Genomic DNA, 16263 nt, shown 5'->3' on the forward strand with positions numbered 1-16263 from the left:
GCCTGTGTGTGGATTTGAAACAATAGATGAATGCAGCTGTTCAGTGCTGCCCCTGCTCCTCCCCCTCCTCTCCCCCATCCCTACCCCCCATCCCTGCCTGCTCCAGGGTTCCCTGCCAAGGACCAGCTTTGAAGCTGCTCCAGTGAAGAAGAGTGCTGACTGCAGCTCTGGGTCTTCGTGTGTAGTCTTGGATGTCGTGAAACTCACTATGTAGACTAGGCTGGCCTTGAACTCAGAGATCTGCCTACTTCTGCCACTATGCCCAGCTCCCTTTTGTTTTTATTATGTGTATGCGTGGAGGGGGTATGTGCATGTGAGTGCAAGTACCCACAGAGATCAGAGGCATCATATCCCCTTGGAGCTGGAGTTCAAGCAATTGTGAGCCACCTCATGAAAGTGCTGGGAACTGAACCCACATCCTATGGGAGAGCAGTCAGTGCTTTTAACCACTGAGCCATCTCTCCAGCCCCCCTGTATGTTGCTTTAAAGGCCAAGGGGTGACAAAAGTGGTGTTTACCTTTCTAGTGTTACCAGGTGTCTTAGGGTTACTCTCCGTACGATGAAACACCATGACCAAAAGCAAAATGGAGAGGAAAGGGTTTATTTGCTTTACAATTGTAATCCATCATCAAAGGAAGTCAGGACAGGAATTCAAACACGGCAGGAGCCTGGAGGCAGAAGCTGATGCAGAGGCCATGGAGGTGTGCTTGCGTCTCATGGCTTGCTCAGCCTGCTTTCTTTTAGAACTCAGGACCACCAGACTAGAGATGGCCCCGCATCAATCACTAACTAAGGAAATGCTCTGCGGGCTTTCTTACAGCTGGGTTTTATGGAGGCATCTTCTCCGTTGAGGCTCCCTCCTCTCTGATGACTCTAGCGTGTGTCATGTTGACATAAAACTAGCCAGCATATCAGGGAAATGGCCAGTGGGGTTCAAAGTCTCAGTGGCCTCTAATGCTACTTTAACATTCCCCTATCAAGAGTTGAGAACGGGGGTGGAGAGATGGCTCAGAGGTTAAGAGCACTGACTGCTCTTCCAGAAGTCCTGAGTTCAATTCCCAGCAACCACATGGTGGCTCACAACCATCTGTAATGAGATCTGGTGCCCTCTTCTGACCTGCAGACATACATGCTATATACATAATAAATAAATAAATCTTAAAAAAAAAAAAAAGAGTTTAGAACGTAAAATCATTTAGGAGATGCACTAAAATTTGGGAATCAATATGACCTGTGAAAACCTAGAGATCCAATTTGAAAGGTACTCACCTGAAGGGAACAGTGTCTGGACTGGAGGTTAGGTCTCACTCACATACTGCCTCAGGGCAGGAATGCTGGTTTAGGGAAGGAAATAAAAACACAGACCAGGAACCGGATGCTCTTCTAGCATCTTTGACCTCCAGCTAAGACATGACCCATGACATTTCTGGCTAAGAACAAGAATAGAACAGCTGTTTAGGGGTCTCTGCCCTGAACTGCATGACCCATCTCATATCCTCGTCACCACGGCTCTGGAAAATATGGTCTGTATTGTGAGGAGGTGAGAGTACTTGTATGAACTGTGGTGGTAATCTAGACAGGATCAGGTGGGCATCCCAAGACCTCAGAAGTACTGGGACCAGAAATGGCCCTGAGAGAGAGTGACTCTAAGAACCACAGCCTAGAAGGAATGCTGAGGTCACTGGGAGGTGTGTGTTCTCTGTAGGTCAGGAGCCAGAAGTGTTTTGAGGGACTCCGTGTTAGGTGGTGGGCATGGAAATTCCTGCTGGAGTTGTGGGTCGGCCCCCAGGGCCAGTTGTTAGTGGACGAACCCCAGGCCAACTCATTCCCATCCCCCCCCCCAAGAAGTGTAACTACTTCATTGGTGAACAGTCCTAGCCAACTAGCCCTGGCATAGGAACCACAGTTGCTGTGAGTTCATGAGTGCAATGGCCCTGTTGTTTCTAGAAGGCCCTTGTTACACAACACTCCACACCAACCTCTGGCTCTTACAGTCTTTCTGTCCCCTCTTCTGTGACGTTCCCGGAGCTATGTTAGGAGGGGGGTGATATACCTATTTTGGCCTGAGTAACTCTACAATTACTCAGGGCTGAGAGCTGCACTAATCTATGGATATAAAGATATGCATTCAGGAGGCAGTTTAATTCTAAGTTCATTGAACTGGAGAATCTACTACTATTATTTTAGACATGACATGTATCCCAGGCTGGCCTGGAATTGTGTAGCCAAGGATGACCTTGAACTTCTGATCCTCCTACTTCTACTTCTACCTTGTCGGTGTTGAGATTCCAGGCCTGGGCTACCGTGCCCCATTTATGTGGTTATGAGGGTTCGACCCAGTTTCAGGTACTCTACCTGGGCTGCAGCCACACCTACCACAGCCACTTTAATCCCCAGGTCCTTAGCTTCTTTCTAATCGGGAAACATGGCTTCCTTGCTCAACACTTGGTTATTTGTTTCTGTCAAATTGTCTTTGCATAGTTTTATTCTCCTTTCAATTCACATGAGTTTTTGTTTCATTTTTTTTGAGATGACTGTGTAGTTCTAGTTGGCCTGAAAGTCCAGTTGGCCTGAAATGTGTCAATCAGGCTGGCCTCCAACTCATTGACATCTGCCAGCATCTGCCTCCTGAGTGCTGGGATAAAGGCATTCACCATCATATTCATTGAGTATCGGTTTATTTTGGTTTTTTTTTTTAATTAATTTTTATGTTATGTGCATTCGTGTTTTGTCTTCATGCATGTCTGTGTGAGGGTGTCAGATCTTGGAGTTATAGATAGATGTGAGCTGCCGCATGGGTACTGGGAATTGAACCCGGGTGCTCTGGAAGAGCGGTCAGTGCCCTTAACTGCTGAGCCATCTCTCCAGCCCTTGTTTGTTTTGTTTTAAAAATAGACCTTTCATGTAATGTTTGTGACAAATATTTGCCCCAAGTAATGGTTGTGTATTTTGGATAGAGTCTGATTACTTTACCAAAGCTAACCTTGGACTTGAATAATTTTACCACAGCCCACCTAGTATTGGGATTACAGGTGTGCCCAACTGTGCCTAAATCAAAATTAGTCTCTTATATATTAACATGACCCCCCCCCCAGTTTCATTAAAACAACTGGATTTCTGTACCTTTGCATTTCTTTTCTTTCTTTCTCTCTTTCTTTCTTTCTCTCTCTCTCTCTCTCTCTCTTTCTTTCTTTCTTTCTTCTTTCTTTCTTTTTTTAATGTTTTTTGTTTTTGTGAGACAGGGTTTCTCTGTGTAGCCCTGGCTGTCCTGGAACTCACTCTGTAGACTAGGCTAGCCTTGAACTCAGAGATCCAACTGCTTCTGCCTCCTGAGTGCTGGGAATAAAGACCTGTGCCACCACCGCCTGGTTAATCCTTTACATTTCTGGTAGAGAAAATCTATTTCCAGGCAGGCCTGGTTGTGTATGTGGAAAGTAGAAACAAAAGGATCAGGAGCTAGCCTGGGCTGCATGATACCTTTTCCAAAAAACAGAACATAAATCAAGCTAATGGTGGTGACATATGCCTAAAATCCCAGTACTTAGGAGACAGAGACAGGAAGATTACTGCTAGCTGGAGACAGGCCTGTTTTACATAGTGAAACCCAGGCCTGTTAGGGTTACATAGCAAGACCCTATCTTGATAAATATATAAACAAATAAGAAATCAATAAGAAAATCTGTTTCGCCGGGCGGTGGTGGCGCACGCCTTTAATCCCAGCACTCGGGAGGCAGAGCCAGGCGGATCTCTGTGAGTTCGAGGCCAGCCTGGGCTACCAAGTGAGTTCCAGGAGAGGCGCAAAGCTACACAGAGAAACCCTGTCTCGAAAAAACCAAAAAAAAAAAAAAAAAAAAAAAAGAAAATCTGTTTCTAAGCTGAGCAGTGGTGGTACATGCCTTTACTCCCAGCACTCATGAGTTAGGCAGATCTCTGAGATCGAATCCAGCTTGGTCTACAGAGTGAGTTCCAGGACAGCCAGGACTATACAAGGAAATCTTGTCTCAAAAAAAAAAAAAAAGGGCCGGGCGGCGGCGGCGGCGGCGGCGGCGGCGGCGGCGGCACACGCCTTTAATCCCAGCACTCGGGAGGCAGAGGCAGGAGGATCTCTGTGAGTTCAAGGCCAGCCTGGGCTACCAAGTGAGCTCCAGGAAAAGGCACAAAGCTACACAGAGAAACCCTGTCTCAAAAAAAAACCAAAAAAAAAAAAAAAAAAAGTGTTGTACTGAAGTTGTTAAAATACTCTCTGGAAAAAAAATCAGAAAGCAAACAAAATCCTGATATGCTCTTGATATGCTCTTCTAATCTTATTTAAAAAATAAAAATTCGGGGCTGGAGAGATGGCTCAGAGGTTAAGAGCACTGATTGCTCTTCCAAAGGTCCTGAGTTCAATCCCAGCCACCACATGGTGCCTCACAACCATCTGTAATGAGATCTGGTACCCTCTTCTGGCCTGCAGACATATATGCAGGCAGAACACTGTATACATAATAAATAAATAAATCTTTGAATAAATAAATAAATGAAAATTAAAAAAAATTAAAAAATAAATAAATAAATAAAAATTCACCATACGATGGTGGCTCATGCCTTTAATCCCAGCACTTGGGAGGCAGAGGCAGGTGGGTCTCTGTGAGTTCCAGGTCAGCCTGGTCTACAGAGTGAGATCCAGGACAGGCACCAAAACTACACAGAGAAACCCTGTCTTGAAAAACCAAAAAATAAGTAAATAAAAATAAAAATTCTAGTAAGACTTAGTTATTTCTATTTTATGTGTATGAGTGTTTTGCCTGAGTGTACCACATTCATGCCTGGTGCCCATAAAGTCAGAAAAGGGCATTGAATCCCTGGAATTGAAGTTATGGACAGTTGGGAGCCACCATCCAGGTACTGGGAATTGAACCCCGGTCCTCTGCAAAAGCAACCAGTGCTCTTAACCTCTGAGCCGTTTCTCTAGGCTCTCCATCTTTCTTTCTTGTAAGCATTAACAGTCTTTCATTTCTTCTCAGGCTCAAAGTAGTTTAATCTATTTTATTTATTAGTCTTAAAAAAAAACTTTTGATGGTCTCATGTATCCCTGGATGACTTCAAACTTGTTATGTAGCCAAGGATGACCTTGACATCCTGTCTCTGCATTATAGGCATGTGTGGGAAGCCAGGGCAAACCGAGGCTCTCCCGAAAGCCATGATACATGAAGAAGGGACAGTTTCTTGTCTAAAACCAGGAACATGCTTAGCAAAGCCAGTGATGGCTTGGGACCAGGGCCTTGAGGGGAGCTGTGATTTTTGGATAGTGGCACCCCAGTTCCTCCTCCCTAAGGGGCTGTTCCCAGTCCCACACTTGAGAGATCCTGCATTTCTTTTGTGCAACATTGCTTATTAGCGTCCTACTGCCTTTGTCCCATCGTGTGATAGCTTTCTGCTGACTCTGTCCCATTTCCCCCGGAAGTCTGCGAATAAGATGCTGAACTTCTTTATTTTTTTTTGGGGGGGGGGCGGGGTTTGAGACAGGGTTTCTCTGTGTAGCTTAACGCCTTTTCCTGGAACTTGCTCTGTAGACCAGGCTGGCCTCGAACTCACAGAGATCCACCTGGCTCTGCCTCCCGAGTGCTGGGATTAAAGGCGTGCGCCACCACCGCCCGGCAAGACGCTGAACTTCTTAATAAGCTTGCTTGGCATAGGCCATCAGCTTATGCAAGATCTCCTGGTCCCACTTTTCCTGTCTTTCTCATTCCCAGTCCTCTCTCTCAGGAGCCTACGCTGAAGAAAGGCCTGCTGGTTCAGGCCAGGCATGTACGACCACACAGCCTCTGCAGTTCTGGGGAGCTTTGTGCCTGCTGCTAGGCAAAACACTGCTAGTTAGGGTTATTATTGTTGTGATGAAACACTATGAGGAAAGTGGGGAGGAAAGGGTTTATTTGGCTTACATAGCCTGAGTCCCAGTCCATTAAGGGAAGCCCAATGCAGGAACTCAAACCAGGTGGGACTCTGGATGCAGGACCTGATGTAGAGGCCATGGAGGAGTGCTGCCTACTGGCTTGCTCAGCCTTCTTTGTTATAGAACTCAGGACCACCAGCCCCTGGTGGTACTACCTACAATGGCTTGGGCCCTCCCTCATCAATCACTAATTAAGAAAATGCTCTATAGGCTTGTTTATAGCCCAATTTTTGTTTTGTTTTTGTTTTCTGAGACAAGGTTTCTCTATATAACAGTTCTGGATGTCCTGGAACTCACTCTGGAGACCAGCAGGCTGGCTTGAACTCAGAGATCTGCCTGTCTCTGCCTCCAGAGTGCTGGGATTAAAGGCAGTACTACCACTACCTGGCAACCCAATTGTATGGAGGCATTTTTTTTTTTAAATTGAGGTTTCCTTCTCTCAGATGACTATAGCTTGTATCAAGTTAACATGAAGCTAGCCGGGACACTCTCCAAATGTGCTGCAGCCCCAACACATTACTCTCCTTTCTTTAAAGAAATTAAAAAAAAAAAAAGACAACAAAGATTCTTAGCTATGGAGTCTCTAAGTTCCAGATTAGAATGAGAGCATGATCAGGTTCTATGGGCCTTCTTCTCATGTCACAGATGGGTATGTTTTTACATGTCTCATATGGTGAAGAGCATTCCCCCCCCTTCTTTGCTTTTTAAAGATTTATTTACTTATTATGTACACAGAAGAGGGCACCAGACCTCATTACAGATGGTTATGAGCCACCATATGGGTGCTGGGAATTCAACTCAGGACCTCTGGAAGAACAGCCAGTGCTCTTAACCTCTGAGCCATCTCTCCAACACCTTTTTTTGTTTTTTCAAGACAGGGTCTCTCTGCATAGTTTTGGTGCCTGTCCTGGATCTCACTCTGTATACCATGCTGGCCTCAAAGTCACAAAAATCCACCTGGCTCTGACTCCCGAGTGCTGGGATTAAAGGTGTGCCCCACCACCGCCCAGCTGGTGGCTCATCTCTTAAAGTGCTTGTGGTACAAGCAAAGGGACAAGGACAAGTCCCCAGAACCCATATAAATGCTGGGTGGGTATGGTGGCTCCGGTCTTCCCAGCCTCAGAATTTGGAGACCATCCCCAGGGCAAGATGGGTAGTGAGATGAGCTGTATCAGCAAGCTCTGGGTTTGACTGGAAGAATGAGCAAGATCCCCAACATCAACCTCTGGCCTCCACACAACACCTGGATACATGTGCACCCACACATTCAAACACACACAGACCACACTCCCATGTGCGTGTGCGCACACTGTTGTCAAACACTTGGCATTCTGCCTTCTGCTCTAAATTTATTATGACTGGAAAAACCACCAAAAGATGATACCGATTTTATTGGTTTATATTTAGATTGTTTATCAGACAAGGTCTCATAGAACACAGGCTGGAGCTTGCTATGTAGCTAAGAAAGTCCTTGAACTCCTGATCTTCCTGCTGGGAGTACAGGTTTATACCATGACCAGCTATGAAAAACACAAACCTTTCAACGATTAAGACAGTCTTCTGGCCAGGCAGTGGTAGCACATACCTTTATCCCTAACAGAGGCACTTGGATCTCTGTGAGTTTGAGGCCAGCCTGGTGTACAGAGACAGTTCGGGGACAACCAGGGCTACATAGAAAAACCTTGTCTTGAAACAACAGCTCCCCCCCAAAAAAAAGAATGAACAAAAAACCAAAACCAACCCCAAAACAAAACAACAAGGACAACAAAAAGCCTTCTGAGTGAGCTGGAACCCACTGCAGGACAGGAGCCAGGGAGGCCTTGCGTGCTGAGCTGCGGTGGCTCCGGGTCCCGCTCGAGGATGTGACTGGCTTGTCTGGAGGTCTGCTATCAGGCCTCAGCTTGAGTGAGGGAAGCAGCTTGTTCAGCAATCCGTGTAGGAACACAGTGGGGACGGGAACTTGCTACCTGGTGTTTGAGGCCCTCCCCCCTTCCAGTTTCACTTATGAACCTAGCCCATAATAGTGGGCTTTAATTTGAGCCATCATACCACTCCCATGGATGTCTCCAGTCAGACAAAGCCAGCATGCATCCCAGCTCTGTCAGTCATTGAGTCAGCGAGGCAACTGAAGGTGGTGAGGTTATCTGAGCGTCCGCTGGGTTTAACCAGGGTAGGGGTGAGGAAGAAAAGGTGGGGCCAGCATGAGGACTGGGTAAGATTACAGGAAGACTCCGTGGAGACTCACAACAGCGGAAATAGTGTAGAGAGACACCTTCTCCCCGGTCTTTGCCCATCACAGTCCAAGGAAAAGATGAGTGGCTATTACGGCAAGGGCCACCAGGCATATTTGTAAGTGCGTGAGCTGGGTGTGGTAGCACACACCTGTAATCCCAGAATTCAGGAGGTGTAGGCAAGGGAGGACCTGGGCTACGTGAATTCTTGCTAAGAAAAAAACAAAAACAATAACAACAACAAAGGCTCAGCTGTAGTGGTGCACACATCTATAATTAAGATGCCACCAAGGAGCTGGGTGGTGGTGGCACACGCCTTTCATCCCAGCACTTGGGAGGCAGAGGTAGGTGGATCTATGAGTTTGAGGATAGCCTGGCCTACATAAGGAGTTCCAGGACAGCCAGGGCTACACAGAGAAACTCTGTTTCCAAAACCAAACCAAACCAAAACGAAAAGATGTCGCGATGTCACCAAGGATCAAGAACTTAAGATAGGGGATGAAGATATGGCTCTGTGGTTATGGTCAGCACTTGCTGACCCTGCAGGGGACCTTGGTTCAGTTCCTGGCACCAAAATGGTGACTCACAACCACCTGTAGCTCCAGTTTCGGGGGATTTTATTCTCTCTTATGACTTCCATGGACACTGTGCACGAATATGGTTCACACACACACATCAAAAGAACTGAGGGCAAGCCAGGCAGTGGGGCACACACCTTTAATCCCAGCACTCGGGAGGCAGAGGCAGGCAGATCTGGATCTTTGTGAGTTAGAGGTCAGCCTGGTTTACAGAGTGAGTTCCAGGACATCAGGGCTGTTACATAGAGAAACCTGGAAACCCTGTGTCAAAAAATAAACAAAACAAAACAAACAAACAAACGAAAAAGAACTGAGGGCAGGCTTGGGTCATATGGAGAGATCATCTAAGCTCCCCCCAAAAATCAATGTAAAGAGCAGATTCTGGAACTTGCTCTGTGAACTGACACTGTTCTTCAATTGTCTAGGACAAAAACAACAAATAGGCAAGTGATCTAAGGAATGCATGAAAATTCAAACCACTCATGACTAGTCCAGGAGGAACAGGGAGGGCATACACCCTTCTGGGCAGGAAAGAAGAGGCACACATGAACGGCTAGGAGTGACTCTGACTGAACAAACATTTCGATAATGTTCTGCACTATGGGACTGGAGAGATGGCTCAGAGGTTAAAAGCACTGGATGAGACGGGTAGTGGTGGTGGCGGCGGCGGCGGCGGCGGCGGCGGCGGCGGCGGCGGCGGCAGCGGCGGCGGCAGCAGCAGCAGCAGCAGCAGCGGCGCATGCCTTTAATCCCAGCACTCGGGAGGCAGAGGCAGGCGGATCTCTGTGAGTTTGAGGCCAGCCTGGTCTACAGAGCAAGATCCAAGAAAGGCGCAAAGCTACACAGAGAAACCCTGTCTCGAAAAACAAAAACAACAACTGGATATGAAGTCACACACACACACACACACACACACACACACACACACACACAGAGAGAGAGAGAGAGAGAGAGAGAGAGAGAGAGAGAGAGAGAGAGAGAGAGAGAGAGAGAGAGAGAAGAACCCGAGAGTAGTGAGCAAGAATGGTCAGTGTTGAAAACCCAAGTTTCTAGAAGACACTTTGATATGCCCATCTCTAGAATTTATTTCCTTATTTTTGAGACAGGATCTCACTACATAGCCCCTGTTTGTCCTGGAACACACTATGGAAACCAATCCGGCCTCAAACTAACGGAGATCTGCCAACAACACGGAAACCTGCTCCATATTTCTGAATTTTAATTTTATTTTTTTATTTTTTCCAGAGCTGAGGACTGAACCCAGGGCCTTGTGCTTACTAGGCAAGTGCTCTACCACTGAGCTAAATCCCCAACCCCATTAATTTTTTTTTAATTTCTGAATTTTAAAATGAAAAGTATTTAAAGTCTTAGCCTGGCCTGATGGTGCACACCTTTAACCCCAGCACTTAGGAGGCTGAGCCTGGACCATCACAGAGAGTTTGAGTTCAGCCTGGACATTACAGCGAGACTATCTCAAACACACATACAGAGAATTTAAAAATACCAACCTGGGCTTGGTGGTATAAGCCTATAGTTCCAGCACTCAGGAAGCTGAGACAGGGGGATCACCAGTTAGAGGCCAGCTTACACTCCATGAAGAGGCTCCATCTCAAACAAAATAAAATCTGCCTCACCATCTGACCTTAAGATGGTGATCACCCCGCTGGGCAGTGGTGGCGCACGCCTTTAATCCCAGCACTCGGGTGGCAGAGGCAGGCGGATCTCTGTGAGTTCGAGGCCAGCCTGGGCTACCAAGTGAGTCCCAGGAAAGGCGCAAAGCTACACAGAGAAACCCTGTCTCAAAAAACCAAAAAAAAAAAAAAAAGATGGTGATCACCCCTGGAATATATAAGGGGCCCATGCCACTACAAAGGTCCTGTAAGTGGAAATCAGAGAGTCAGTGATCTAAGGAGATGAACAATTGCCCACTGCTGAAGATGGAGAAAGAGGTCCCGAGCCAAGGGCCTCAGGTAACCTCTGTGCCTCCCAGGTGGAGCCTGCCCCCTGCTAACATCTTTGATCTAGTGAGATATAGTTCACTGTTTTGATGTTGGCACAATTAGCAAACAGATCTGTTTTGAGTCACCTAGTTTACAGGCACAGTTAATAGAACACCATGCATTGACAAGTTGTAAGTGACCTGTCCTGAGGGTCACAGTTCCCTGGGTAGCTCTTTGCCCTCCAGTTTAATGATGAACCTGGTTGTGTGGGGTGTAGGCCTGACCTGGAGCTATGCCTGGTCTGAGGCACCCAGGCGTTGTCTACCATCTCAGAAGCTGCTCATGTCCCCTCACACTCCCAAAGGAAAGTCCCTTATTGTTCATCAAGTCCAGGTTCAGGAATTCAGAGGCCAGGGGGGGTGGAGGAGAGAAGTGACTGATTGAACCGTCTGGGCTCAGCGGCCCTGTGGTTCCTGTAGCTGGTCAGCCAGCACACAAGGCTGCTCTTTTGATCAGTGGAAGCCAGAAGTCAGAATTCTTCCTCAGAAATTCTAGTTATAGACGTATAACTTGTGTTAAAAATCTAGCATGTTAGTTGAGGGTCACATGCAAGAGGATGGAAAGGCAGCTGTGGTTTTCCTGTATCTTCCACTGAGATATCTTGCCCAGCCACTGCAAGGAGGAACCTTAGGCAATTTCTGAGCATCTCGAAGCAGGGAGAGGCCTTCCCTTGCACAAGCCGGACCCCAGCCATGGATTAGTACGGCTCAGGCCAGACCAGGCTCCATAAAGCAGGGGCAGAAGGAAACAGCCTCTTCTTACACTGGGTGGTCTGACTTTGAACAAGGGATCTTCTTGGGGTCCCTGACTCATTTGGGGTACCCCAGAGCCTCCTCTTGACTGGTGGGCATGCCTGGAGTGCTGCATTAGGGGCTGGAGGCCCCCGAGGTGAGACAGCCTTCTCCAGCTGCTCATGGGCCCTCCGGCTGGTGGATCTTCCTATGAATGACCAGCTGAAACTTCCAGTCAAAGCTGCACCCACAGTCCCGGCAGAAGTGGCGCCTCTGGCCTGCATGGCTCTTGCGGTGGATGACCAGCTGTGACTTCCAGCTGAAGCTGCGCCCGCACTCCACACACACATAGCCCCGGAGGCCAGTGGAGCACCGAATGGCTGGCTCCCGGGACATCTGGGGTGGCCTTTCCAGGCCTGGCCCACGCAAGTGTGTGCGATGGTGGATGACGAAAACAGACTTCCAGTCGAAGCTGAGGCCGCACTGCTTACAAGTGTACAGCTTCCGAGGTGCTGGCCTAACAGGAGCTTCAAGCGGTGGTGTGGGAGACAAGCCTGAAGGGTCCTTGCAAGGGCTCCGGCTCTCACTTGGAGAGGATGCGCAGGCTTGAACTAGCTCTGGACCTGCAATGGCTCCCACTTCTGGGAGATGGCTCCTGAGGGACTCCGGTCCTGCGTGTGGGATCTCCTGTTTTGGCCTCCGCTCAGACTCAACTTGTGTTTCTGGCTCTAGCAGCGGCAGGCTTGCTGGGGGTGGGGAGAACGTTCATGTGGGGGCTCAGTGACATGGGTGCTTGCGCAGAAGGGTGGGGGTGGCCACCTTCTGGTAGGAAAGAGATGCAGCCAGATGCTGGGCCGCTGCACCGGGAGCCCCAGTGGGGGCTTAGCGCGCATGCAGGGAAGCACGTGGAGGATGGGGCAGGGAAGACAGGACAGAGAGAGCGCCATCAAACCTCACCCTGGGACACCATTGTGCCGTACTTCTCCAGCATCACGCCCCAGTACAGCTCTTTTTGTGATGAGTCCAACAGGGCCCACTCCTTCTGCAAGGATGCAACCAGTCACTGCCTCTCCCACCCAGCCCCACATCCTTATCCACCACCCAGTGGGTGTCGGGTTACCTAACTGTTATCTGCAACAGGCTAAGGACTAACTCAGAACTGGCATTTGTGAGTAGTGGGTCAGCTTTCATCTGTGAGCTGTCTTCTCAGTGGCCTATCTCAGAGATGGCCAGAAGGACGAAACTGGTGGGTGGGTGGGTTTTCGACAGAGATACTGTGGCTGTCCCCATCCTTCTTCTGGTCACTAAACTGTGTACAGGATGTGCTGGAAAAGGCCAGGAGACATACCTGGAATTCAGCCACTTTCTGTCAAGACTGATAAAGAAAATCGAAACCTCCTTGGGGTAAGTAATTTTTTTCTTTTGGCCTTCATTGGGGTGTGTATGAGTGAGATTGGGTCTATGTAGCCCAGGCTAGCCTCAAACTCATTGTGTAGCTGAGGATGACTTTAAACTTCTGATATTCCTGTCTCCACCTCCTGAGTTCTGGGATTACAGGTGAGTGGTACCAGTTTATGAAGTGCTGGGGATAGAACCTAGGACCTCGTGAATGCCAGGCAGGCACTCTACCAACTGAGTTACATTCCCAAAACCTTTATTTATTTAATTTTATTTTTTAGAAAGAGGATTAAGGAGCCAGGCATGGTGGGGCATACCTTTGATCCCAGTGCTCAGAGGCTGGGGCAGGCATATCTCTGTGAGTTCAAGGCCAGCCTGGTCTACATGGCTAGTTTCAGGATCGACAGAGCTGTGTAGAGAGATGCTGTCTCAAAACCAAACCAAACCAAACCAACCCCAAAAAGGTGGGGGTGGGCGGGGGTGGGGGGGTGGGGTGGTGGGACACTAAGGTTGAGAATAATGAAGTAATGAAGAATTTCAGGACTGTGAAGAATTTCAGGACTGTGATGAGGAGAGGAGGCACCAGTGATGGAGAAAGCTCAGGGACTTTCTGCCAGTTGGTTCAGGCAAGGTCTGAAGAGGGTGAGTTTGGTGGCAGGACAGAGGCCGACCTATAACGGCCTTCCCAAGGACAGAATTACTTGCCTAAAAGATCTGCCTTTTTCTCTGTCCTAACGTCTGCCATGTAGGTCTTTGGTAGGTTGGGAAAAATAACAGAATTTCTAGGCTACATCTAGAGGTGATGCTGGCCAGAAGCGAGGACACCAGAGAGGGATCCTAGAGGGGTTTCTTAACTTTGAAGCACCCCTTAACTAGACATTCTATTGAGGAAGGGAGCTCCCAAGTGGAGGGGCTCAGAAACAGGGAGAAGCTGGAGAGGACAAGATCCCTATCCCCTCCACATTAACTATACACACTCAGGTAGCAGGGGCTTTTAACTAAGGTTCTAGGTCACTGTACTTTGAGAAGAGCAGTAGAGAGGACTTGAGGTACGTTCAGGGAGAGTGTCTTGATCTGCTCTCAGGAATGCAGGGATCCTCTCCACCTGCACACATCACAGCTGGCCCATGGCCTCTGGGTATTGCAAACCTTTCCAGTAACTGACTTCTCTGGAGGTGAGGAAGCCATGCCCACCAGTTCTGGCCACTCTGGACCAGGCCTGAGACCTGAGGCCTAAATCGTTTCCAATGAGAGACTACCAGTCTAGTCTTCAGCTCTCAGAACCTGCTGGGAGGGAAGGTATTTCCTACTCAGGAGTAGTAAGAAAAAACACATGAGTCACTGGCAGGGGATCCTACAAGATCACAGGGCAGAACACAACCACCAGAGACACTCCTCCTCCTACACCCACGGCCTGCGTTTCCTGATGGAGGCTGCTTACCTGGATCCTTCCTGGGTGGGAGGATGTGGAGGCTGGTTCCTGGTGTCCAAGATGTCCCTCAGGGGTCTGGGCTGGAAGGAGGGGACTTGGGGATACTGAGAAAGATAGGCAGATGGGAAGGAGTGTCAAGCTGTAATTACTGCATTGACCTTGTCCTGCCTCTGCCATGTGACATGGTGGGAGGTCAGCTTTATCTTGCATCACAGAAATCCAGCTTTCTAGTCTCTCTAGGGTCTCTATCCCAACTGGGGACATGTAGACTTATTTCAGGAGTCTCAGCCCTGGTACACTCTCTCCTAGGATACCCCACCCCCCAACACACCCAGGGCTTTGAAATTCTGATGTTGCATCCCCTCACCCATCTCCTGTCCATCAGCACTGGCTTCCTCCTTCACACTGCAATTGATCTGGGTAGATCTGTCTATCCCGGCATCCTGTGGTGCCTCTGCTGGACCTGCCTTGGAGGACTCCATTGCTACTGCGACATGGTGGCTCCCTGAAGACTCCTTTGTCTTTGCTTCTGTAAGAAGCATCTTTGGCTTCAGGATGTGGGCTGTGATCTGAAGAGAAGCATGTCACAGGGGCTCTACCTTCAGTCTGTCCCTCTAAGAAGCTAACGTCTTTACACTCACCCAGCCCAGCAGCTGCCCAGGATCGTGTTGCAGCCCTTCAACCAGGGCTGCAGCCTCCTCCGGGCTTCCCGGTCGCTGCCCTTGAACCCAGGCCTGGATCTCGGGGGGCAACACACCAAGGAACTGCTCCAAAACCAGCAACTCTACCATCTGCTCTTTGGAGCGTGACTCAGGCTGCAGCCATTGGTGACACAACTCTCGAAGCCGGGACAGCGCCTCTCGGGGCCCCTCTACCTCCTCATAGCAGAAACCCCGGAATCTGAGTCGCGCGGCCTCAGGCTCCTCAGTGGTGGTCTTGGAGTCCCCGAGGGATAGGTGTGGGGGGCCCAGAGGAGATGGCATTCTTGTTTTGAAGGGTCTTTCTGGAGCTGACAAGAGGGACCTACAGAAAAGGAGGAATCAGTGTCATCTAAGGCCAAAGGCACCCACCAGACCCCTCCCAGAAGCCAGGAAAGTGAACCCTGAGGCCACAAGCACTTCAAGTAAGGTCACGGGAGGTGCAAGCTCATAGCGGCTGAGACCTGGAGGATGCCTTAATGATAAATGCGTGGGTGGAAGGTGTCCAAGAACCTTCTAGGGAACTGCAAATGGCTGGTGCAAACACTGGGTGCAACAGAGGACTACTGGGAAATGAAGGTGGCTCCCCCAGCAGACAAAGGATCAGGAGGGCACAGGTAGGACCATTGTCCAGGGTCACCTGGAGCCCCGAGGCTTTCGGCAGAAGGCAGATCGGGTTGTGTTGTCTGAAGAGTTGGCTCTGGGATCCGAGTACATCGCCTGGGGCAGAGCTGAAAGCCCGGGTGTGCTCCCAGGGGCCTATATGGGTGTGGTGACAGGGCTCCCTGACCACAGCATAGCTGCTGATGCACACACTGCTTCAGCAAGCAAAAGCCAAACCAAACAGCCCTGTGTTGTGTCGAGTCGTAAAATGGAACTTGCGTCCCAGTCCTTAGGTTCTGGATTGAAAGTGGCTCTCCTGGGGCACCTGTCTTGTCAAGGAGAACCTTAGAGTTGGGGGTGTTGGTCTCTGACACAGGAAAGGGGAGGGTCTTTCAGGAGGAAGGAGCCCAGCGTTCTGGGTTCGAAGGCTTGGGGGCGCTCTTGGAGCTCGGCCAGCCCAGGCAGGAGTGAGCTCACCTCTGACGCCTCTAGGCGCCTCAAGAGCTCGGAGCACTTCCGGAAAGTGACACCGCGCGTCCCACCGCCACTCACAGAACGCCCCGCCTTGCGCGTTACCCTACCGGTCTGGCCAATCCTGCACCTGCCCCGCAGACACGGCCCCCTCCTCTCGGACTACGTCTCCCGTGAGCCTCAGCA

General features: G+C 49.3%; 1 protein-coding gene across 3 annotated transcripts; it reads right to left on the bottom strand.

Moving 5' to 3' along the window:
• Nucleotides 1–11632: 11632 nt before the first annotated feature.
• On the bottom strand, nucleotides 11633–16263 carry Znf446 (zinc finger protein 446). Of its 3 annotated transcripts, none has more exons than XM_028884896.2 (6): nucleotides 16188–16263; nucleotides 14947–15328; nucleotides 14673–14874; nucleotides 14315–14409; nucleotides 12433–12517; nucleotides 11633–12221 (listed from the first exon to the last, which is right to left on the bottom strand). In XM_028884896.2, the coding sequence occupies exons 2-6, from the start codon at nucleotides 15286–15288 to the stop codon at nucleotides 11656–11658; spliced, it is 1290 nt and encodes a 429-aa protein (XP_028740729.1). In that variant the 5' UTR covers nucleotides 15289–15328; nucleotides 16188–16263; the 3' UTR covers nucleotides 11633–11655. The 3 variants fall into 3 exon arrangements, with proteins under 3 accessions (XP_028740729.1, XP_028740728.1, XP_028740727.1); XM_028884895.2 differs by lacking the exon at nucleotides 16188–16263 and adding an exon at nucleotides 16084–16164; XM_028884894.2 differs by lacking the exon at nucleotides 16188–16263 and adding an exon at nucleotides 15644–15741.

The sequence above is a fragment of the Peromyscus leucopus genome, chromosome 1, assembly GCF_004664715.2.
Source record: "Peromyscus leucopus breed LL Stock chromosome 1, UCI_PerLeu_2.1, whole genome shotgun sequence".
In the NCBI taxonomy this organism is placed as follows: Eukaryota; Metazoa; Chordata; class Mammalia; order Rodentia; family Cricetidae; genus Peromyscus; species Peromyscus leucopus.